The 23,575-nt window shown below is 38.6% G+C and overlaps 1 protein-coding gene across 1 annotated transcript in view; it reads right to left on the minus strand.

Annotated features, from left to right (window-relative positions):
• The window catches only part of PROS1 (protein S), a 104,176-nt gene that overhangs the window by 45,812 nt on the left and 34,789 nt on the right, over positions 1 to 23,575 (minus strand). Inside the window, exons 2-3 of the mRNA XM_031009774.3 lie at positions 11,718 to 11,875; positions 8,717 to 8,741 (exon numbers count right to left, since the gene is read on the minus strand). Coding sequence (XP_030865634.2) covers positions 8,717 to 8,741; positions 11,718 to 11,875 — 183 coding nt within the window. The remainder of the gene's footprint in view (positions 1 to 8,716; positions 8,742 to 11,717; positions 11,876 to 23,575) is intronic.

The raw sequence follows: 23,575 nt of genomic DNA on the forward strand, positions 1-23,575 counted from the left end.
TAGAAATCTCTGCTATCCTAGTACTTATCTCTTAAATTCAGCCTTCCCTACAGCCCTCAGGCATGGAGATAATTCAGCCAATTTCTTTGCTACCTTGTAACAATGTTGGTCTTTACTCTAGTTTCCAGTGCTTTGTTTCTCATTTCCATCTAGGATCTCATCAGAATGGGCTTTAGCATTCATATTTCTACCAACAATCTAATCACGACACTTAAGTAATCTCTAAGAAGTTATATTCTTTTCCTACATGTCTTCTTTTTCTTTGACCCCTCACCAGAATCATCCTCAATGCTCCATTCACAGCAATCTAGGCTTTTCCTAGCCTGCTCCTCCAGATTCTTCCAGCCTTTAGCCATTACCCAGTTCCAAAACTGCTTCCATATTTTCAGGTATTTGTTATAGCAGCAACCCAATGTCTGGCACCAATGTTTTGTCTTAGCCCTTTTTGTATTGCTATAACAGAATACCACAGACTCAGTAATTTATAAAGAAAAAAATTATTTTTTACAGTTCTGGAGGCTGGGAAGTCCAATATTAAGGTGCTAACCATCTGGTAAGGGCCTTATTACTGCATCATCCCATGACGGAAGGTAGTAAGGCAAAAGGGTACAAGAGATAGAGAGGGGAAGGGAGCCAAACTCAGCCCCAGTAAAACCTAAATAGTTTTAGGTCTCGAGTAGTCTTATCTTTGGTTCATTTGTACTTCTTCTTGAATCATCTACTTTCAGACTTCATTTATTCTTGTGTGAAGACTTCATTAGAATCATCGTTTTCGAGAAAGCTTCATTTCGCATCTCTGGCAAATTTTACAGTGAATACAGCCAAAATTTGAAAGCTCTGAGGCTGGAGACCCAAGTGAAATGTTTCATATGAGTTTAGAACCCCAGGCCAGACTACACTAGCTTAAACACATAAGGCACATTATATAGAAGCCTACATTAATATTCATGATAATAATTTCATGGAAAAGTGTGTTCAGAATTACAGTGTGAAGAGCCATTTGCTTTGCTACTCCAAAGCAGTGTAATACAGAACCCTCATATTCCCACTTTTCTTTCTTACCACACAACAGGAATAGTAAAAACTGAGGAGGGTAAACAGGAAGGTGAAAGCTGGAGGGAGATTGTCTCTGCTTCTGTAAACTGATGCGGAAGCTCCCACAAGAAAAGGGATTAAAAACAGAAATTAGGACCACAGGAGAGAAAGGCTAAGAAACAGACCCTTTCAAGAGAGGTTCTGGTGGTCAAGGCATGACCTCTTAGGAAAAGATCTTGCTACATGTACCTTTACTTATATTTTTCACTATTAGTTTTATTAACAATCAAACTGGTTTCCTTTTGCCGCTTTCTATAGGCACCACTATCCTAGCTATCTTGATTTGTCAATTCTAAAAAATAGTTCAAACAGCCATTGACTCCTAGACAAAGGTTGTACTGGAATTATAATGGATCAAGAGTCAGGTAAATTTTTTATTTCTCTAAGAAACTACTTTATACCCCTCTGTCTTTAAGTCACAGAAGACGCATCACGTAAAAGTCTGAATGTTTGCTTGTTTTGACTGGACGAGTACAAGGCTGAGTTATTCATACCCCGCCCCTTTGACAGTATATTATGATCACTGGTGTTTGAAAAGCCCATCACTTGCTTTCAAAAAATACATACATATTCCTTTCTATCTCCATTTCCTCCATTTCCACTTTCATTCACCCTTTAGGCAGTCATTCTAATGGGTCATGTGGTTTTTGTTTTTTTGTTTGTTTGTTTTGTTTTGTTTTTTGTTTCTTTGTTTTTTTCTTTGAGACAGAGTCTCTGTCGCCCAGGCTGGAGTGCAGTGGCACGATCTTGGCTCACTGCAACCTCCACCTCCTGGGTTCAAGTGATTCTCGTCCCTCAGCCTCCCCAGTAGCTGTGAGAGGTGACAGCGTGCTGGCAGCCCTTACAGCCCTCGCCGCTCTGGGCGCCTTTTCTGCCTGGGCTCCCACTTTGGTGGCACTTGAGGAGCCCTTCAGCCCACCACTGCACTGTGGGAGCCCCTTTCTGGGCTGGCCAAGGCCAGAGCTGGCTCCCTCAGCTTGCAGGGAGGTGTGGAGGGAAAGGCTCGAGCGGGAACAGCTGGAGTTCCCGGTGGGCGTGGGCTTGGCAGGCTGGCACTCGGAGCAGCCGGCCGGCCCTGCCAGCAGGGGCAATGAGGGGCTTAGCACCCAGGCTAGCGGCTGTGGAGGGTGTACTAGGTCCCCCAGCAGTGCTGGCCCACTGGCGCTGTGCTTGATTTCTCGCCAGGCCTTAGCTGCCTCCCTGCAGGGCAGGGTTCGGGACCTGCAGCCCACCATGCCTGAGCCTCCCCTGCCTCTGAGGGCTCCTGCGCCATGAAGCCTCCTTGATGAGCCCCATCCCCTGCTCCAGGGCGCCCAGTCCCATTGGCCACCCAAAGGCTGAGGAGTGCGGGCACAGGGCTTGGGACTGGCAGGCAGCTCCACCTGCAGCCCCAGTGCGGGATCCACTGGGTTAAGCCAGCTGCGCTCCTGAGTCTGGTGGGGCCTTGGAGAACCTTTATGTCTAGCTCAGGGATTGTAAACGCACCAATCCGCACTCTGTATCTAGCTCAAGGTTTGTAAACACACCAATCAGCACCCTGTGTCTAGCTCAGGGTTTGTGAATGCACCAATTGACACTCTGTATCTAGCTAATCTGGTGGGGACGTGGAGAAACTTTGTGTCTAGCTCAGGGATTGTAAACGCACCAGTCAGCGCCCTGTCAAAACAGACCACTCGCTCTATCAATCAGCAGGATGTGGGTGGGGCCAGATAAGAGAATAAAAGCAGGCTGCCCGAGCCAGCAGTGGCAACCCACTGGGTCCCCTTCCACACTGTGGAAGCTTTGTTCTTTCACTCTTTGCAATAAATCTTGCTGCTGCTCACTCTTTGGGTCCACACTGCCTTTATGAGCTGTAAGACTCACCGCGAAGGTCCGCAGCTTCACTCCTGAGCCAGCGAGACCACAAACCCACCAGAAGGAAGAAACTCCGAACATCAGAAGGAACAAATTCCGGATACGCCGCCTTTAAGAACTGTAACACTCACTGCGAGGGTCGGCGGCTTCATTCTTGAAGTCAGTGAGACCAAGAACCCACCAATTCTGGACACAGCTGGGATTACAGGCCTCGCCACCACTCCTTCCTTCCTGGCTAATCTTTATATTTTTACAAGAGATGGGGTTTCATCATGCTGGTCAGGCTGGTCTCAAACTCCTAACCTCAAGTGAACCGTCCTCCTCAGCCTCCCAAAGTGTTGGAATTACAGGCATGAGACATCATGCCCAGTGGTTATGTGTATTTTTAAAATTTGTAAGTGTTCTTGAAAATATATATTTACAATTTCATGTCCATGTTTTTTTTCACGTGTGTAAATGGTTTTGTGTTATGTATCACATCCTCTAATATTTTTTCTCAGAACTTGATTTTTATGATCAATCCATGCTGCTACATATAATTCATTGCTACTAACCACTAAGTGTTACACCACAGTATGCAACCACCACTTTATAATTCTCTCTACCCATGATAAGACACTCAAATTACCTCCAACTTTCTACCTCTACAAGAAGGCGGAAAGTACATCCTCATGCTTGTCTCCTTAGTACCTGCATAACAATTTCTTTGGAATAGATACCCAGTGGTGGACTTGTGTGATCATTAAATAGGAATGTACTTAATGGCTCTCAGAGGTGCATTCTCACCAGTGGAGTATAAGGATTTCTACATCCTTGCTTTCTAATTTTTGGCAGACTAATAGGTAATAAAGTAATATCTCATTATTTTTCTGATTTCTAAGGAGAGGCAGCATATTTTCATGTCATTTTCCAAATCTCAAAGTTTTCTTCTTTGAAAATTTTCCCTATTTTTTTTTTACCATTTTTCTATTGATCCTTATTTGTTTTTCCTGCAGATTTGAAAAAAATTAAACATTTATAAATATCACCTCTTGATATTTATATTTTTGATATTTATTTGACAGAGACAGATCTGTCATTTGTCTCTTAATCTTACTATTCATGTCTCTCTTGTAAGATAAATTCTTAATTTTGTTATAATCCAATTTATTATTTCACCTTACAGCTTGTGAATTTAAAATTTTCCCCCATGTCATCAGTCACAAAGATATTCTCCCATATTGTTTCTTTAATTTCATGGTTTTATTTTAACATTTTTGTCTTTATTCCATCTAGAATTCACCTTTACACTTGGTGGTAATTAGAAACCCATATTTATTTGTCTGCTAATAGCTGGCCATTCTTCACAATACCATCTTTAGATAATCCACAGTGACTTACAGTATCATCTTTATCAAATATTAGGTTGTCATAGATATGAGCCTTTCTCTGAACTTTCTGTTCAGTTTCATGTTCTGAAAATACCATATAGTTTTATTTGTATAGCTTTGTATTATTAATATTTGATAAGGTATTTCTCTCTTTTGTATTTTAGACATGTGTGGACTTTTAGTTCCTCAGTTAAATTTTAAAATGAGTTTACTGAGTTTCTCAAAAATATTTTTTTAAACAAGATTGCTCTGAACATATAAATTTGAGGATGGCCACACATAGTACCTCACACCTATAATCCCAGCACTTTGGGAAGCCCTGGCAGGAGGATTGCTTGAGCCCAGGAGTTTGAGACCAGTGTGGGCAACATAGTGAGACCCCATCTCTAAAAATATAAAATATAATAAAATAAAATAAAATCAATTTGAGGAGAACTGATCACAGTATAGTATCACTCAATTCAAGATCATGAAATATCTTTCCATGGTTTTAATTCATTTTCTATGTCTTCAATTTGAGTATTAACATTTTCTCCATAGGGTTTTTATGTGTTCTTAAGATATTTTTAGATATGTTATGGGATTTGCTGCTATTGTGAATGGTATCATCTTTTTAATTTCTACTAGACTATTGCCTGCATAAAGAACTACTATGGATTTTTATAGGAGAGTCATAGAATTATCTAAATCTCTTATGTGTTCCTATATTTTGTCTATGGATTCTATTTTTTTCCAGTATTATATCAATTAAAAGTAATGACAGGAATATATTATAGCTTATGATCTATACAATCCCTATTTTTCTTTTCTTATTGCATTGAATGTAACCTCCAGTACTTTTCTTTTTGTTCTCAACCGTAAAGAAACTATATCTAAATTCTATTCATTAGGTATAATGTTTACTGCAGATTTTGTTCACTTTCTTTTTCTTTTCTCTCTTTCTCTTTCCATCTCTCCCTCCCTCCTTTCTCATGCCAATTTGCTCAAAACAATCCTATCTTATTCTTTTTATAGCTGACATTACCTTATGCATTATTAATCCTGAACTGAAGTGTGAAAATTTGGAAGATTAATTATATGGTTATTCTAGATTTAACCTTTATCAACCTCAGAACCTTTTCTTATATTCTTAGTTTGACAAAAGCTTTTATCATAACTAAGTAGTGATCTCTATCAACTGCTTTTTCTGTATGAACTGAGGTAATAATATACTTTTAGTGGTGGGGTCTTACTATGTTATCCAGGCTGGTGTCAAACTCCTGGCCTCAAGTGATCCTCGCACTTCAGCCTCTTGAGTGTCTGGGATTACGGGCATAAGCCACTGCACCCAGCTGATTTCTTGATGTTAACTCATCTTTAAATTTCTGGAATAATTCTACTTGATCATGATATTATTTTTAACACACTTAAGATCGGACTGAATATCATTTTATTTAGAATTAATTCAAAATCAAAAGGAATGCTATTTTTCTTTTCTTTTATTCCCTCACTTAAATTTTAAAATGAGTTTACTAAATGTTGTCTTTATTTGATTTTGCAGTCAAGATTACATAAGCCTCTTAGAATAAGCTCATTTTTTAAGGACAATATCTTAATAAGGGAAACATTAACAATTTCTTAAAATTTGGAGGAGTTCATTTGTAAAACCATCTGGATCTGGGTTTCGGGAGAAATAGGAAGAAGAGGGCTTTGGCTGCGGTTTTAACTTGTTTAATACTCGTTTGTATAACTAAGTTCTCTATTGCTTCCTGTGAAATTACAGATATTTTATGTTTTTCTAGGAACACATCCATTTTATTTAGGTTTCCAAGTGTATTTAATATAGCTGTTTGTAATATTTTATGATAATATTTTTAATCTGTGTTGAGTTTAGAATATTTTCCCTTTCTATCTTGTACTCTATGTATTGGCATTTCCTCTTTCTCTTTTTTGTTTTTCCTTGATTATTCTTGCCAGATGTCAGTCTCACTTACTAACCTTTTCAAAGAATGAGAATGTGCTTTTGTTAATGCTCACTTTTGTTTTTCTATTTCACTTATTTCTATCTCTGTTTTTGTTATTTTAAAACTTCTTGTTACTTGGGGTTTGCTCTATTGTATTTTTTGTGTTTGGTTTCTCAATTGGAAAGTTCAGGTCATTTTTTAAATTATCAAATCTGTTTTGTCACTACTGCCTTGTCAGTTAGAACCCAATCCCCCACCACACATACCAGCAGGTCAGGCCAGCTTTTCGCCTACCCAGGCACTTCTTAAACTTCTTTTTGTCATTTTATTTTGTTATTATTAGTGCTTGGAATCTTATTGTTTCTTTAGAGAAGATTTGAAGGGAGGGAGTCACCATTCTGAGGTAATTCACCAACTTATCTTAGAAACTAAAAATAATTTCTTTTTTTTATTTTTCAGGTTTTTTCCTTATTTTATTTTTTGCCAGCTCACATCAAAAAATGATTTCTAATGTTTATATTTAGGCTCAGAGTTCACCATTCTTCCCAGGAAGTTTCTCTCTCTTTACTAGAAACACTCACTCTATTAGGTGATACTAGGCCTATGGAAATGGTAGTTATTTATTCCACTTCTTACAAAAGAGAAGAACACAATTTAAAAACTATAATGAAACCCAGAGTACTTATTTCCAAATCACATGTTTTCAAGATAGTACATGGAATATGTAGGCCAATTGAAGTGCTTTATCAGCCTCTGAAAATGAAGTCTAAATATTGCCCCAAATATATGGGTTACAATTCTTTAATTTCTTTGGTGACCTTATCTCACTACAGGGACCTTTCTGTATGAGCTGTTGTAGTTAGTAAAACTACTGTTAGATTTACCAGAGAAAGGACTGTTTTGTTTTGCTTTTCAAATTAGAGCCATTGGCCTATAGAATATACACATCAAATAATAAAAAAAGTGTAACTTAGGCAGGACATTTTTAAAAATTGTTTTTAACAGTGGAATTCACCACACATGCCTATATACAAATAGAGACCAAAATATGAAATTTAAATTTAAAAAAATCATAATAAAAAGTATATTTTTGTTTCACATGATGGGTTGATTAAACAAGAATACATCTGAAGAAATTTTGACACATTAAGTTATTTATGTACGTTGACATATTTGGTGATTTAAAAGCTCTGAAGTTAGAAAATATAGTTACAGTGCACACTTAAAACTACAGAAGCTGGAAAGCTAAACAACTTGTTTAACCTGACACAGTTAAAAATTTTTAGGTCTGAGCCTGGAGCCCACATCTTGTGTTTTTGTTTTAGTTTGTTTTATTTTATACTTTGGTTTTTTTTACCATGTTGCCAAATGAGATAGGCAAAGAGAAGAGTTGGGCAGGGCCAGAAAAGCGGAAGTTAAGAGAGATACAAGGATAAAATTATGAAAAATATTTTATCTAAGGAACTTCCCCAGAACACATAATGCTGTATTAGCATGGTATTTATCTTTATCCAAATGTACTCTGATCAAAGGAATGTATCCTCTACAGTATTGTGCGTGCAAAAATGCAGCCTCATTACATGGCCCTAAGAAGCAAGAGTTAACACTGTTTATTTAATGTACACATAATATTTAACAGCCAAATATTGTCTATTTTTATTATAAAATATTTACATTTCTATCTAAAATTAAAAAGCTGAAATAGTCTTGATATACTATCCTTTCTACACTTTAATAGTACAAATTCTTGCATGTAACTTTACAAAAGAAAACATCTTTTTCATGGATGTATATCCATATCCCATTGCCCTTTTAAAATACTGCAGCTAAGGCTGGGCAGGGTGGGTCATGCCTGTAATCCTAGCACTTTGGGAGGCTGAGGAGAGTGGACACTTGAGGCCAGGAGTTCAAGACTACCCTGGCCAACATGGCGAAACCCTGTCTCTACTAAAAATATGAAAATTAGCTGGGTGTGGTGGCACATGCCTGTAATCCCAGCTACTCGGGAGGCTGAGGCACGAGAATCACTTGAACCAGGGAGACAGAAGTTGCAGTGAGCCGAGAGCAGGCCACAGCACTCCAGCCTGGGTGACACAGCAAGGCGCTGTCTCACAAAAAAAAAAAAAAAAAACAGTTAACCCATGAAAATGCATATGCTCATAGACTATGTCTAGCACCTCAATATAACTGAGCATCAGCCCAAGAGCTTCATGAGAAAGACATGAGAAAGAAAAACACTAAAATTTAAAATGCCACATGGTAATTAAAGAACCGTTCCAAATTTCTCAACATGTGTTAAATATAAAGACAGCAAAATTGCATATAAAATGAAACCTCACTCCCAAGGATAATGAAATTACATTGGATGGAATAGATAGGTGGAGAGTTAGACAGGAACATATCTAAGTTCCCTTCCATTTCTAAGATTATATAATTGAGATGTTTTGAACTTACCTAAGTATTTTGGATAAAAATAATCCTAGAAAGAAGAAAAAGAAAACATATCTTAGCAAACCTAAATTTCATTATAGAGTTAAAACCTAATTTTATAATGTGTTTTTATATTAAAGATGCAAATAAATTACATATAACCATCATTTTCACATTATAATTTTTATATAGTAAAATATACCAAGAGAAAACAATAAAATTAAGCCAGTAAGATACTTAGGCTTAAAGAAATATTGATCAATTAATCATGTTTCAAAAGCTTCCAATCTGAAAACAAGCTCTATTTAGGATGGTAAATATAATCATACATGCCCTTTTTTGTACATCCTTTAATTTTTCCATAATGATTAGAAAACCATTTGACACATTTTATGTCATAGTGGTCACCTACACCAGATTCAATGTTGAATCACAGTAACATATTCTTTTTTTTTTTTTTTTTTGAGACGAGGTTTCTCTGTGTCGCCCATGCTAGAGTGCAGTGGTATGACCATGACTCACTGCAGCCTTATCCTCCTGGGCTCAAGTAATCCTCCCATCTCAGCCCCCCAAGTAGCTGGAACTACAGGTACATGCCACCATGCACAGCTGGTTTTTTGTTGTTAATTATTTTTTTGTAGAGATGGGGTCTCACTATGTTGCCTAGGCCTCAAACTCCTGGGCTCAAGCGATCCTCCCGCCTTGGCCTCCCAATGTGCTGGAATTACAGGTGTGAGCCAAGGTGCCCAGCTAACAGTGACATACTTTGAAGTGAATTAAAGTAGACATTTATCTTATACATCTTATCTACATGTAGTACCTTACCTATAAATTGGTTGTGTACCAAAAGTTTGCCTGTAAATCAGTAAATTTGGAGTAAAGAATGTGCTTTCTTAAAAAGAGAAAAATGTTAAAAATTTCTGATAGTAAGGTTCTCAGGCTAGTCCACAAAAGCATTCTTAAGCCATAATATATCTAATGTGTACCATTAACAGCACAAGAATACCTCATGAGAAACCAGAATTTCTACACAAAGACATATTCAATGTTACCACTTAGTAAGTACAGAACATAAGCTCATCCAGAACTGAGTCAAAGGCCTCATTCTTTCCTCCTCTCATATAAACCTACACAATAGATAATGGGATTGAAAGGTGATATTGGGACCCTCAAAGGAATATATTAGAGATGTTGAGGCATAAGTAGTACTGTGGGGACTGGAAATATGGACTGTGGTATTAGGGATGTGGACAGGGAGTGATTGGGTAGGGTCGAAAATGATCACACCTGTAATCATGAGAATTGTAACACAGTAACAAATGTTTGGTGGGGGTGGGGCAGGGGGATCACTGTGGTCACACGTGTAATCCTAGCACTTTGGGAGACTAAGGTGGGCAGATTGCTCGAGCCCAGACTGGGCAACATGGCAAAACGCCCTCTCGACAAAAAATACCAAAATTAGCCAGGTGTGGGGCTGCACACCTGTAGTCTCAGCGACACAGGAGGCTGAGACGGGAGGATTGCCTGAGCCGGGGGGTCAGGGCTGCAGTGAACCATGATCATGCCACTGCACTCTAGCCTGGGCAACAGAGCAAGACCCTGTCTAAAAAAAAAAAAAAAAAAAAGTAACTTTTTTTTTCATTTATCCCCTTTCTGTCTTGCTCTTTCTGTCATTTTTTTCTCTTCTGTCAATGAGACCAATGCTAGAATTAGTGGAAGGGAGGAAGCACATAAATGAGTTTTCCTTCCTCACTATCTTTCCTCCTCCACATCAAGGTCTTCTCCCTCACTGGGCTTTTGCTGCTTAGAGGCTAAGCTGATAGAATGTATCCATTGTGTTAGAAATACACACTCAATATTAATGAGTGATGTACTAATATGGTATCTTGGGCAGACAGGCATGCCTTACAATATTCCAGAATAACAAAACAAAAATTAGAATGGATGGGGAAAAAAATAGGTAAAACAAGAATGGCAGAGTGTTGATCATTATTAAAGGGGTGGGGGAGTTTGTATAATGAAATTTATTACACTGATCTCTCTACTTTGAGATCTATTTAAAATTTCAATATTAGATGATACCTACAATGGTGACTTAAAATCTTTCATGTAAAGTAACAGTGGGCCGGGCGCAGTGGCTCATGCCTGTAATCTCAGCACTTTGGGAGGCCAAGGCAGGTGGATTGCTTAAGCCCAGGAGTTTGAGACTTGCCTGGCCAACATGGCAAAACCCCGTCTCTACTAAAAATACAAAAATTAGCCAGGCATGGTGGCACACGCCTCTAATCCCACCTACTCAGGTGGCTGAGGCACGAGAATCTCTTGAACCCGGGAAGTGGGGGCTACAGTGAGCAGAGATTGCACCACTGCACTCTAGCCTGGGCAACAGAAAGAGACTTTGTTTCAAAACATAAAAATAAAAATAAATGCCAATGGAGAAATTTAATGAAGCATTGTAATAATAATCCAAACCAGCATGCGTGCGCGCGCGCACACACACACACACACACACACGTTAATACTTCAGACATCCTTTCCCCTCCCTCTAACACTATCAAATTCTGGTTAGAAGAAAATATTTGCAAACCATGAGGTCAATACTATTTGCTGATAATGAAGTGTAACTGAACTATAGTTTAGTCAGAACAAGCTGTTATTGGTGATCATGTCTGCCTAAAAAGCCCATTTTCCTTTAAAGGTACTTCCTCTCCCCTCCCCCTAACACTATCAAATTCTGGTTAGAAGAAAATATTTACAAACCATGAGGTCAATACTATTTGCTGATAATGAGGTGTAACTGAACTATAATTTAGTCAGAACAAGCTGTTATTGGTGATCATGTCTGCCTAACAAGCCCACTTTCCTTTGAAGGTACTTCCTCCTGAAATGGAAGTGGTTACGTGTGGAAGGTGATACACAGAATTATTGACTTTAAGATGGAACAGAAGGAAGTACAGGCTGGAAATGTTCAGTCTGTAGTTGTATGTCTAGATGTGTGAACTTGATAGTTTCCATAAATGCTTACCGTTTCCGGGTCATTTTCAAAGACCTCCCTGGCTTCTTCTTTATTGCACAGTTCTTCGATGCATTCTCTTTCAAGATTACCCTGTTTGGTTTCTTCAAGTAAAGAATTTGCACGACGCTTCCTAACCAGGACTTGTGAAGCCTGTTGCTTTGAGAAAACTGAAGGAAAAAATAAGTTTATATGAATTAATCATTTTTCCATGTAAAATATATTGTTTTATTAAACAATAAGAGTTAAAATCATTTTCTGCCTATGAATTGTATGACATTTAAAATCAGTATGATCGAACTAAGAAAAAAATGCAGATACAGAAGCACGTTGGTTAACAATTCAGAGAGCAGGTTTGGTGTGCAGCTGTAGCCCTTGTATGATGGTCTACACAAATTATTCAGGTTTATACTTGAGGTTAAACACACCAGATAATATTCAATACTTCCTTTATTATGACTACATCAGAGAAAACATGCTGAGGCCAGGTGTGGTGGCTCACCTTCATAATCCCAGCACTTTGGGAGGCTGAGGTGGGAAGTCCACCTGAACCCAGGTGGTTCAAACCCAGCCTGGGCAAAATAGCGAGACCCCATTTCTACAAAAAACAAACAAACATATATATATATATTTTTTTTTTTTTGAGACAGAGTCTCGCTCTGTCGCCCAGGCTGGAGTGCAGCAGCATGATCTCGGCTCACTGCAACCTCTGCCTGCCAGATTCAAGTGATTCTCCTGCATCAGCCTCCTGAGTAGCTGGGATTACTAGAGTGCGCCACCACATAAAAAATATTAATTGGTCATGGTGGTATGCACTTATAGTCCTTGCTACCTGGGAGGCTAAGGCGGGAGTGCCACTTGAGTGCAGGAATTCAAGATTACAGTGAGCTGTGATCATACCACTTCACTCCAGCCAGTAAGACCCTCATTCTAAAAAAAAAAAATCTGAAAAAAAAGAAAAAACATGATGAAATGCCTATGTCAAAAGCCATAGTCTTAGCCAGGCCTGGTGGAACATGCCTGTAATCCCAGCTATTTGGGAAACTGAGACACGAGAATCATTTGAACCACGGAGCCAGATGTTACAGTGAGCTGAGATCCTGCCACTGCACTCCAGCCTGGGCAATAGAGCAAGACTCTGTCTCAAAAAAAAAAAAAAAAAAAAAAGCCATACCATCTTTAAAGCAAGAGTAATAAACTTTCTCAATTTTAATGAAAAACCTTTGTGATCTCTGTGGAGATTGTTGTTGAACAGCAACAATAAAAATAACATAACAAAGTTCAATATCAAGCAACAGACTGGAGGAAAATACTTACAGCATACAGAATAGAAAAAATTGCATCCAGATAAGCCGACCAATACAGAAATGCATGCACGGTTGTATATAAAATCATTTGTAAAATATAAACAAACTATAAAGAAAACAATATAAACAATCATATAAACCATCACTACAGAGAATAAACGGGCAATAAACATTATAAAGTGTTCAAATCAAACTATTTTAAAAATTATATTTTTGCATATTAGACTGGCAAAACTTTAAAAGAATGATAATATCAATTATTGGTGAGAGTAAGGGAAAACATGCATTCTTGTACACTGGTAGTGGAGCATAAACTGGCAGGTTTTATTTGAAGGTATTTTGGTAAAATTTAAAGCACATATACTCTTCATCTCAACAACTCTGCTTCTAAGTGTGTCCTACATATATGCCCATGTGCTGGAAAAAATAGAATTGTTTATTGAAAGACTGTTTGTGAGATCAAAAAATTAAAAATGACTTAAATATCTATCAAGAGGAGCACAGGATCAGGCACGGTGGCTCATGCCTGTAATCCCAGCAGTCTTTGGGAGGCCAAGGCAGGAGGATCACTTGAGCCAAGGAGTTCAAGACCAGCCTGGATGACAAAGAGAGACCCCACATCTCCAAAAAATTTTAACAATTGTCCAGGTGTAGTGGTGCACACCTGTAGTCCCAGCTAGTCAGGAGGCTGAGGCAGGAGGATCACTTGAGCCTGTGGGGGGTCAAGGCTATAGTCAGCTATGATCACACCACTGCACTCCAGTGTGGGTGACAGAGCAAGACCCTGACTTAAAAAAAAAAGAGGGGAATGGAAATAAAAGCTATAATAAACCCGTACTGTGGAATAATATGCAGTTGCTAAAAGGAAGATACTCTTGTACTGGAGATCTCAAAGATACAGTAAGTTAAAATGCAAGTTGTAAAATGCCACACTCATAGCATAATTCTCCATAAATCAGCTAAAGTAGTATATATGTAAATATCATGTGGAAAAATACACAGAAAAGAGTTTGGAAAGACAAACTGCTAATACAACAATTATATTTGGAGAAAAGTATGGAGAGTGTCGAGTTTTGGTTTATTATTTTAGCATGTTAATACAGCTTTTTAATGAAAAATGTAAAAAACATAAATAAAATCTACAAGTAACTTTTTTCCTGATTTTAACCACAAATGGTTCTTTCACTAAGAAGATAAACAAGTAATATAAATGTCTGAATTTCTTTCCCTTTTCTTGTCTCTTATTACCTGGTAAACAATAAGCAATAAATACTCAAAAGTTGACAATAGAAGAAAGAAAAAAGCAAAAAGATTTATCAACAGTCACTCACTATATTTATCAGTTAAGTAACTAAAAAAATATTTCAAGAGTGAAGTAATATTACTTTATTTCTCTGACTTGCCAAAGCAGAGGTTTAAATGTAATGGATAAATAAATAAATTGTTTGGGTTAGATTTGTAACCCTATCTCTTGCCATGTTTATCATGCTCATTAAAATAGAGATTAAGTCAAGGCAGAACGTATATAAAAGATGGTACTCTGTGATCATGCTATCTGCCAAGTGTGTTATTGACTTATCAATGACAGTCCTGTCAACAGTGAAAGAGCCTGACATGGGCAATTATCTCATTTATTTTAAGTAGTTTTACGCATGCTAGTTTGTAATAAATACAGCAAAAAATTTGGACTTTTTGAACTTTACAGCAACTATGTGATTCTTTCTGGGGAAAACAATAACACTTTCATTGAAGGGTGAATACACTGATTCAATTTTAAAAATCAAGGTTAAATGCACTTAGGAAATAAAGCTCCATATATATTCACTTCTTGGCATTTTTTCCTTACACAATATTAACTTTTGGAATTAGGAGTTTGATAGTGATTTTTAAGAACATCTCTTTCCCCATATGGGCCCTAACTAAAGGGTACAAAGCAGGTGTAATAACACATACTGTATTCATGCTTGTGAAAGGAAAGGTCTAAATCACCCAGAATAGCCAAGGTTTTTGAGTTCTTGGGAATGTCCACTTAAGTTTATAAAAGTAAACATAACCATCTTTATTATTTAAGAGATGATGAAACTCAGGTAAAAAGCATGCAACATATTTTTCCATAATTGTAAAGTGAATAAACAACAAAACTACAGCTAGATCATAGGCATCCCAACTCTCAGACCTGCAATCCATTGTTTATTGTCTGCTGCTTTTCAAAAATCAGGAAGTTTTATTGTCTCAATTGTTGAGAGGAATATTAAAAAAAAACAAAAACTGTTATGCTTCTGTCCTACATGAAAATTAAGCTAACAACAACAAAAAATTTTGTCTAAATATATTTGCACCAAATTTGGATTTCATCTAGTTCAGCCCAACAATGCTTTAAATTGGTATGATACATAACAATGTTCAAAGCACGAATTAATTATTTCATTTGATTTTCACATACTGAAATAAACTATAAGACAGAATTATCATCCCTATTTTCCTATTGAAGAAATTGAAGCTGAGAGAGGTGACATGATTTGCTACGAGTTGTGCTAATGGAATTCAAATATACCCATCCCCTTAGCCCAGTGCTCTTTTCTTGAGTGTATTCTGCTACTCAAATGTCCATGATGTACCTGATTTAACTTTTTTCATTTACATATTTTTATTTGGAAATGTGTTTATCAATACAGTGAAACTAAATTATAGAGACACTGATGTCATTAGTTTAGACATAATTACTTTATAATAAAAGACATAGTAATTAATATATGATGTACGATTTTAGAACTTCGGTGGAATGGGCAGCTTCATGTTGATGCCATTTCAACAGTGAATTATTTCAGTCTACCTACTTTCCAAGAATGTCACAATCTCTAAATAAAAAAATAATCCTTGTGGTCTAGAATTACTTTGGTGCCTCCATATTCTGAGAGAAGTACTTTATCTCCAGCTTTCACACTGACTGCTTGAATCCCTTTCCTTTAGGGCCCAATCGAACAGCTACTACTGTTGCTTGCAATGCTTTTCCTGAGACTTTTCTGGAAGCATAATGCCTTCTTTGGTTACGGTTTTGGCTGCACCACTTTCAGCCAAACAACACTCGGTCAAAGAGCAGAAGAAACTTTCTACGTGTTTGGTCTCCCATGACTCCCGCTGCCACAGCTCATACTCTGCTCTTGCACAACTGCCATGAGCTGACTTTAATTTTTGTAAAAGAAATTGTGTGGTTGTGCAGTGGATAAGGTCACTATCTTAAATAATTAGCTGTCCTTTACAAAATAAACCCATCCGTCTAAGAGAATGGCTTTTGAAGCAGTCTACTGCTTCTTGCCAGAAAGATACAGGCATGACATCATGAACCCAAATTAAAACTACAGGACTGTTGGATGAGACAAGCATGGGGTTTGAAGTGCTTTCAGCAATTGGCTCAAAGTTCTTCTGCCCAAAAATATTCACCCTGCTGACATGCAGCAATATCTAAAAGTTCCATTATTTACCATAATAACCATGACATATGAGCACATAAATGCTGTTTTACATTGTCTCCTTTAATCTGAATCATAACTGTTCTAAGTAGATTAAAATTTTCCGTTTTATATATGAATAAGCTAAAATTTAAAGTTGAGTTAATTTTAGCAAGTTCCCACAGCTGAGAACACAGACAACCAGCATCCAAACCCTGCCCTCTTTTTGTATTAGCACACTGTCCCTTAGTCATTTGTTTCACTTCTTTATATTAAGAAGTATCTCAAGAAAGTCCTTGTTAAAACCCAGCTATGTTGCTTGAAAAGTGTTACATTCAGATTCAAAATTTTAGGTTATAATGTGGAGTTTATGAGTCTTTCAAGATAAGAAGTACAACTGAGTCAACTTGATTTTTTTAACTTATCTGAGTCACTCCTTCAAAATAATGACCAAAGCAGGTGGAACAATTATGACAATAATAAAACCATTGTGCAAACATGAACTGGAATTCTCTTTGAAATTGTATTCACAGCCTTCATATGTTCTCTTCATGTGGGGGTTAAGTCTTTGTTTTTTGAGTGTAAATTTGATTGACTTACCTCCCAAAAATAATTTATTGTTATTGGTTTCATAAGAGCCCCTGTAATGACAGTGATGCTAGCACTCCCTCTGCTAATGCCACCCTCTGTTCAAGGAGGGCAGGACCAAAGGTCTGCAGGTTGTCCAAAACTGATCAGTCAGGTTAAGGATGAGGTGGCAGATGGAGGAGCATCCAGGCTTTAGGATAGCTTATCCTCTGAAGCTCTTCCATTTTGCTCCCTTGTTTTTTTGCAAAGTTGGTTCTCACATTCTTCCCTCCAAAAGCTCATCTCTCTTTTAGTTATGCTTTCCATCTCTCTTTTCCCTAGGCTCTTCTTATTTGGCATCTCATAAATGAAAAATTGCCCTTGAAAGAATGTTTCTGAGAAGAGAGTCTTTGGCTAGCACTTGGGTTGGCCGAGTATTTTTATCTTTGTCTGGGCTTCAGTGTTGGATGAGGTGAAGGAAAATGGCTTTCACTTTACAAATATAGAGAGAACCACCAGATGATACTTTGAGACATAACTGTGCTTCACAAGTCTCAATTGTTGAAACAGTATATTTTGTTTAAACCAAGACTGAGGCTGGGTACTGTGGCTCGCACATGTAATCCCAACACATTGGGAGGCTGAGGTGGGAGGATCCCTTAAACCCAAGAGTTTGAAACCAGCCTGGGCATCATAGGGAAACACCATCTCTACAAAAAATTTAAAAAGTAGCTGGGCATGGTGGCGCACACCTGGAATCCCAGCTACTTGAGAGGCTGAGGCTGAAGGATCGCTTGAGCCCAGAAGGTTGAGGTACAGGGAGCCCCGAATGTGTCACTGCACTCCAGCCTGGGTGACAGCACAAGACCTTGCCTCAAAAAAAAGAAAAAAAAAGCCTGAGAAAAAAGAATTGCATATATTATTTAAAAAATTAATTAATAATGGGCTGGCGAGGTGGCCCACACCTGTAATCCCAACACTCTGGGAGGCCGAGGTGAGCTGATCACTTGAAGTCAGCAGTTCGAGACTAGCCTGGCCAACATGGTGAAATGCAATCTCCACTAAAAATACAAAATTTAGCCAGGACAGATCACGAGGTCAGGAGTTTGAGATCAGCCTGGCCAATACGGTGAAACCCCGTCTCTACTAAAAATACAAAAATTAGCTGGGCGCGGTGGTGCGTGCCTGTAACCCCAGCTACTCAGGAGGCTGAGGCAGAAGAATCACTTGAACCCAGGAGGCGGAGGTTGCAGTGAGCTGAGATCGTGCTGCTGCACTCCAGCCTGGGCGACAGAAAGAGACTCTGTCTCAAAAAAAAAAAAAAATTAAACAGGAGTGGTGGTGGGCACCTCTAATCCCAGTTACTCAGGAGGCTAAGGCAGGAGAATCGCTTGAACCCAGGAGGTGGAGCCTGGGGTGAGCAGAGATTGCGCCACTGCACTCCAGCCTGGGTGACAGAGCAAGACACCATCACATTAAAAAAAAAAAAAAAAAAAGGCTAGTTAATAATGGTAAAAAAAAATAATAATAATAATGGTAAAAATGGCTGTATATTCAAAAATGTATTTAAAATAATTACATTAACTATAAAATACTTCAGTTATTTTTCATAAAGATTTCTACCACAGAGAATTTCCAACTGGAGGAAAGAAGCAATTGAAAAAATGTGAAGGTTGCCAGGATTAAGGAAAACACAAAGATGGGTTTTTATGTAGGGATTCACCAACTATTATCCTTGCTTTTCTCTAGATTTTATATTTTGTATCACATTGAAGATTATGCTGCTATGCAACGATTTCTTCTCATATTGTGTTAAGGGTTGGAATGGGTTAAAGAACATTCTGTAATGAACTGTATCTAGGTCTTTTTGAAGGACTGAGCAAATACTGACTGATGAGAAATACTTTACGAGAGTCAAAGATCATTAAGAGATAGGTGTGGATAAAGATTTAAATCCAGGGAGAGAAAAAGAAGAAGTAATCTGTGAATGAAATGTTACACATATAAAGGCGAGTTCTAAAACATTAAGGATAGGGGAGTGTAGGCTGGCATTTATTTAGAAGTAGAAAAGCCACTGGTGGAATTTAAAAAAAAAATGTGACCATTGACCCTCCATTCTGGAACAGATCATTGAATGAGTACAGGAGCAACGCCTGAACTGTTTAACAACAGAAGTGAAACGGACCTGTCCTTAAGCCAAGATTTAATTATAACTTCAATTTACAGCCCCTTTCTAGGAAAAAAAAAAAAAGTCACTGTGGCATTGTTTCCACAGATTAAAACCTTTGATTAACTAGACAGAGAAAGCAGTACACATTAGTTATTCCCTCCAAACAGCAAATATCTTTACTCGAATGATAGAATACGCAGCTTTATTACCCAGAAAAAAAGTTACACTGGCCATTTCTTTTATTTGAATTGTTTGTTCTTGGTCAGTGATCAATGAAGATGCTTCATTGAAGGGATTCAAGAGCTCAGATGTTGGCAAGGATAAAGAAGGAATTTTCTACAACTCTATTTTTTTTCTCCTGACTACTAGATTGCAAACTGGTTATGTTTCCTAATGCTACAACAGGAGGTCTTTTTCATGACATGCAGCAAGACAGTCCCACACTCAGGTTTCATTGTCTTTTTTATCTCCTACCCACTAGGACCCCAAAACATCATTTGATTTTGACATCATGCACCAAGAAGTTACTGCACAGAAAATGTTTTGTTTTTGTTCTATTTGACTTATTTTGTTACAATTACATCAATATGTTAGTTCTGTGGCCTGGGTCTGTATTTATGTTTGGAAAAGCAACAGGCAAAGTGTTCCTGGACACTTAAAAAGGCAACAGTAAAAGAATTCTCCTAATTTTGCAATATCGCCCTACTTGCAATAGCCCCTAGATCCCTGAAATAAGCAAGTCTGAAACTGTGCTTAGAGGCTTAGAAGGATTTCAGATATCAATGGCATTCCTTTGACTCTTAGGATATAATTTATTTTTTAAAGTGCTTATTTGCAAGTGAGATTACTTGGAATATTGGTATATCGTCAAGTAAGTCTTTCTAATTCAATGGTTTCTACCAGCATCTCAGAACCCTCTGTCAAATAACCAAAAGGCTTTAAGACACAGTCTAAATAACAGTGAAATAAAACAATAACTCATTAAGGAAACGAGAGAATATCATTGGGCTAAGGAATCAAGGAAAAAAATAAAAATAAAACAAGCAGAAAGGAAAGAGGCAGTTAACATAGAAACTCAAGTCCACATTAAAAAAAAAAAAAAGTCAGCCACAGACAAAATGAAAAAACTACTGGTTTTTTTTTCATAGTAAGTAAAATGATAAAATAAGCATTTTCATTGTACTTGGCAAGGTGTTATGGACTGAATGTGTCCCCATCTCCCCCCTACACCCCTTCCCCGCTCCAAATTCATATGTTGAAGCCCTAACACCCAGTGTGGCTATATTTGGAGACGGGTCCTTTAAGGAAGTAATTAAGACTAGATGGGGTCATAATGTGACCCCCCTAAGATTAGTGAACCAAAAAATGGCAACAATAGACTCTGATGACTATTAAAGGGGGAAGAGAGGGAAGAGAAAAGAGTTGAAAAACTAACTGTTGTTTGCTATGCTCACTATTTGGGTGACAGGATCATTTTGCTCCAAATCTGAGCACCACGTAATATACCCATGTAACAAACCTGCACATGTATTCCCTGAATCTAAAATAGAAAATTGAAATTATATAAATAAATAAATATAAAAGCAATAATAATAATAAAAGATTAGTGTCCTTATAAGAAGGGACTCAGGGGAGTTCTCTATAGCTCTGTTGTGCTTTCTCTATCCCCTGTGCACACACCAAAGAAAGGCCATCTGAGTAGCCAGCGAGAAGGCAGCCATTTGGAAGCCAGGAAAAAAGCCTGCACCAGAAACTGAGTTAACTGAACTTAATATTGGACTTTCTAGACTCCAGAACTGCAAGAAAATAAATTTCTATGGTTTAAGCCACGAACTCTGTGTTGTTTTGTTGTAGCAGCCTGAGCAGACTAATACACAAGGCAAGTAAGTCATGGACTATTTCTAGCTGCTCTGTAAAGGCATACAAAGTGATACTTATGGTTAATGATGGCAGAGAGTATTTATTCCTTCTCCCTCTAGGACCACATAAAAATGATATTAAGATAAATGTTTAAAAATTTTAAGGAGTAAGAGAATTTTTAAAAACATGTTTTTTGTTTAAAAAATATAACAATTGACAGCATGGGAGGGGTCATTATTAAATAAGTGATTTCATCAAATTCTCCAAGCTGGAAAGCTGATGAGAACCTGTTGGTAAATAAACAAGGGACAGGAAGAGTTGATCCATAGCAGGACGAGCCACAGACAAAACCTCTCAGACACCGAGTTGTAGAAGGAAGGGCTTTATTCAGCTGGGAGCATCAGCAAGCTACTGCCTTAAAATCCGAGCTCCCTGAGTGTACAGTTTCTGTCCCTTTTAAGGGCTCACAAGACTAAAGATTTCACATGAAAGGGTCGTGATTGATTTGAGCAAGCAGGCAGTACGTGACAGGGGCTGCATGCACCAGTGGTCAGATTGAAACAGAACAGAGCAGGAAGTTTCACAATGTTCTTTTATACAATGCCGGGAATCTATGGATAACATCGGTTTCTAAGTCATGAGTTGATTTTTTTTTTTTTTTTTTTTTTTTGAGACAGAGTCTCGCTCTGTCGCCCAGGCTGGAGTGCAGTGGCATGATCTCTGCTCACTGCAAGCTCCGCCTCCTGGGTTCATGCCATTCTCCTGCCTCCGCCTCCCGAGTAGCTGGGACTACAGGTACCCGCCACCTCACCTGGCTAATTTTTTGTATTTTTAGTAGAGACAGGGTTTCACCATGTTCACCAGGATGGTCTTAATCTCCTGACCTCGTGATCTGCCCACCTCAGCCTCCCAAAGTACTGGGATTACAGGCGTGAGTCACCATGCTCAGCCTGAGTTGATTTTTAACCACTAGGTTTAGGCCAGGCAGGCCCAGGCCCAGTTTTGGGCCTGGCGCTGGGCTGCCTGTCTTTGGTTTCACTTCCTTGTTTTTTTCTTGAAACAGGTACTTAGTATAAAACAATATAAAACAATATGAGAGGGTCTCTCTCTTCCCTCAGATCCAATATACACACTCAGAGTTATAATGGAAATGAGAACACTTCTGCCTAAAGACGCCTACAATGAAAGGAAGAACCCTTTTGCCTAAAGAGGCCTCTGAAAGACTTTAACACAGCTTTAGCAGGAGGGTGGGAGAAGGCAACTAGAAGCAGAGGGATTAATTTGAAAATCTCCCAATGACACACCAATAGTTTCCCCATCCCAATGTACATGAAGTAATTGTCAGGCCTCTGAGCCCAAGCTAAGCCATCATATCCCCTGTGACCTGCACATATAGATCCAGATGGCCTGAAGCAAGTGAAGGATCACAAAAGAAGTGAAACTGGCTGGTTCCTGCCTTAACTGATGACATTACCTTGTGAAATTCCTTCTCCTGGCTCAGCAGCTCCCCCATTGAGCACCTTATAACCCCCGCCCCTGCCACCAGAGAACAACCCCTTTGACTGTAATTTTCCACTACCTACCCAAATCCTATAAAACAGCCCCACCCCTATCTCCCTTTGCTGACTCTCTTTTCGGACTCAGCCCGCTTGCACCCAGGTGATTAAAAAGCTTTATTGCTCACACAAAGCCTGTTTGGTGGTCTCTTCACACGGACGCACATGACATTTGGTGCCAAAGACCTGGGACAGGAGGACTCCTTCCAGAGACTGGTCCCCTGTCCTCGTCCTCACTCCATGAGGAGATCCACCCACGACCTCAGGTCCTCAGACCAACCAGCCCAAGGAGCATCTCACCAATTTCAAATCGGTTAAGCAGTCTTTTCACTCTCTTCTCCAGCCTCTCTTGCTACCCTTCAATCTCCCTCTCTCGCTACCCTTCAATCTCCCTGTCCTTCCAATTCCAGTTTTTTTTCCTCTCTAGTAGAGACAAAGGAGACACATTTCATCCGTGGACCCAAAACTCCGGCGCTGGTCACGGACTTGGGAAGACAGCCTTCCCTTGGTGTTTAATCACTGTGGGGATGCCTGCCTGATTATTCACCCACACTCCATTGTTGTCTGATCACCATGGGGATGCCTGCCTTCATTCACCCACATTCACTTGGTGGCATGTCAATGGTGGGAATGCCTGCTTTGGCTTCTCACCCACACTGCAGCCCGGGGCTGCTCACCACCCCCCTTCTCCATGTCTCTACCCTCTCTTTTCTCTGGGCTTGCCTCCTTCACTATGGGCAACCTTCCACCCTCTATTCCCCCTTCTTCTCCCTTAGCTTGTGTTCTCAAAAACTTAAAATCTCTTCAACTCACACCTGACCTAAAACCTAAACACCTTGTTTTCTTCTGCAATGCCACTTGACCCCAATACAAACTCGACAATTGTTCCAAATAGCCAGTAAATGGCACTTTCAATTTCTCCATCCTACATGATCTAGATAATTCTTGTCATAAAATGAGC

This window comes from Gorilla gorilla, chromosome 2 (genome assembly GCF_029281585.2).
Source record: "Gorilla gorilla gorilla isolate KB3781 chromosome 2, NHGRI_mGorGor1-v2.1_pri, whole genome shotgun sequence".
In the NCBI taxonomy this organism is placed as follows: Eukaryota; Metazoa; Chordata; class Mammalia; order Primates; family Hominidae; genus Gorilla; species Gorilla gorilla.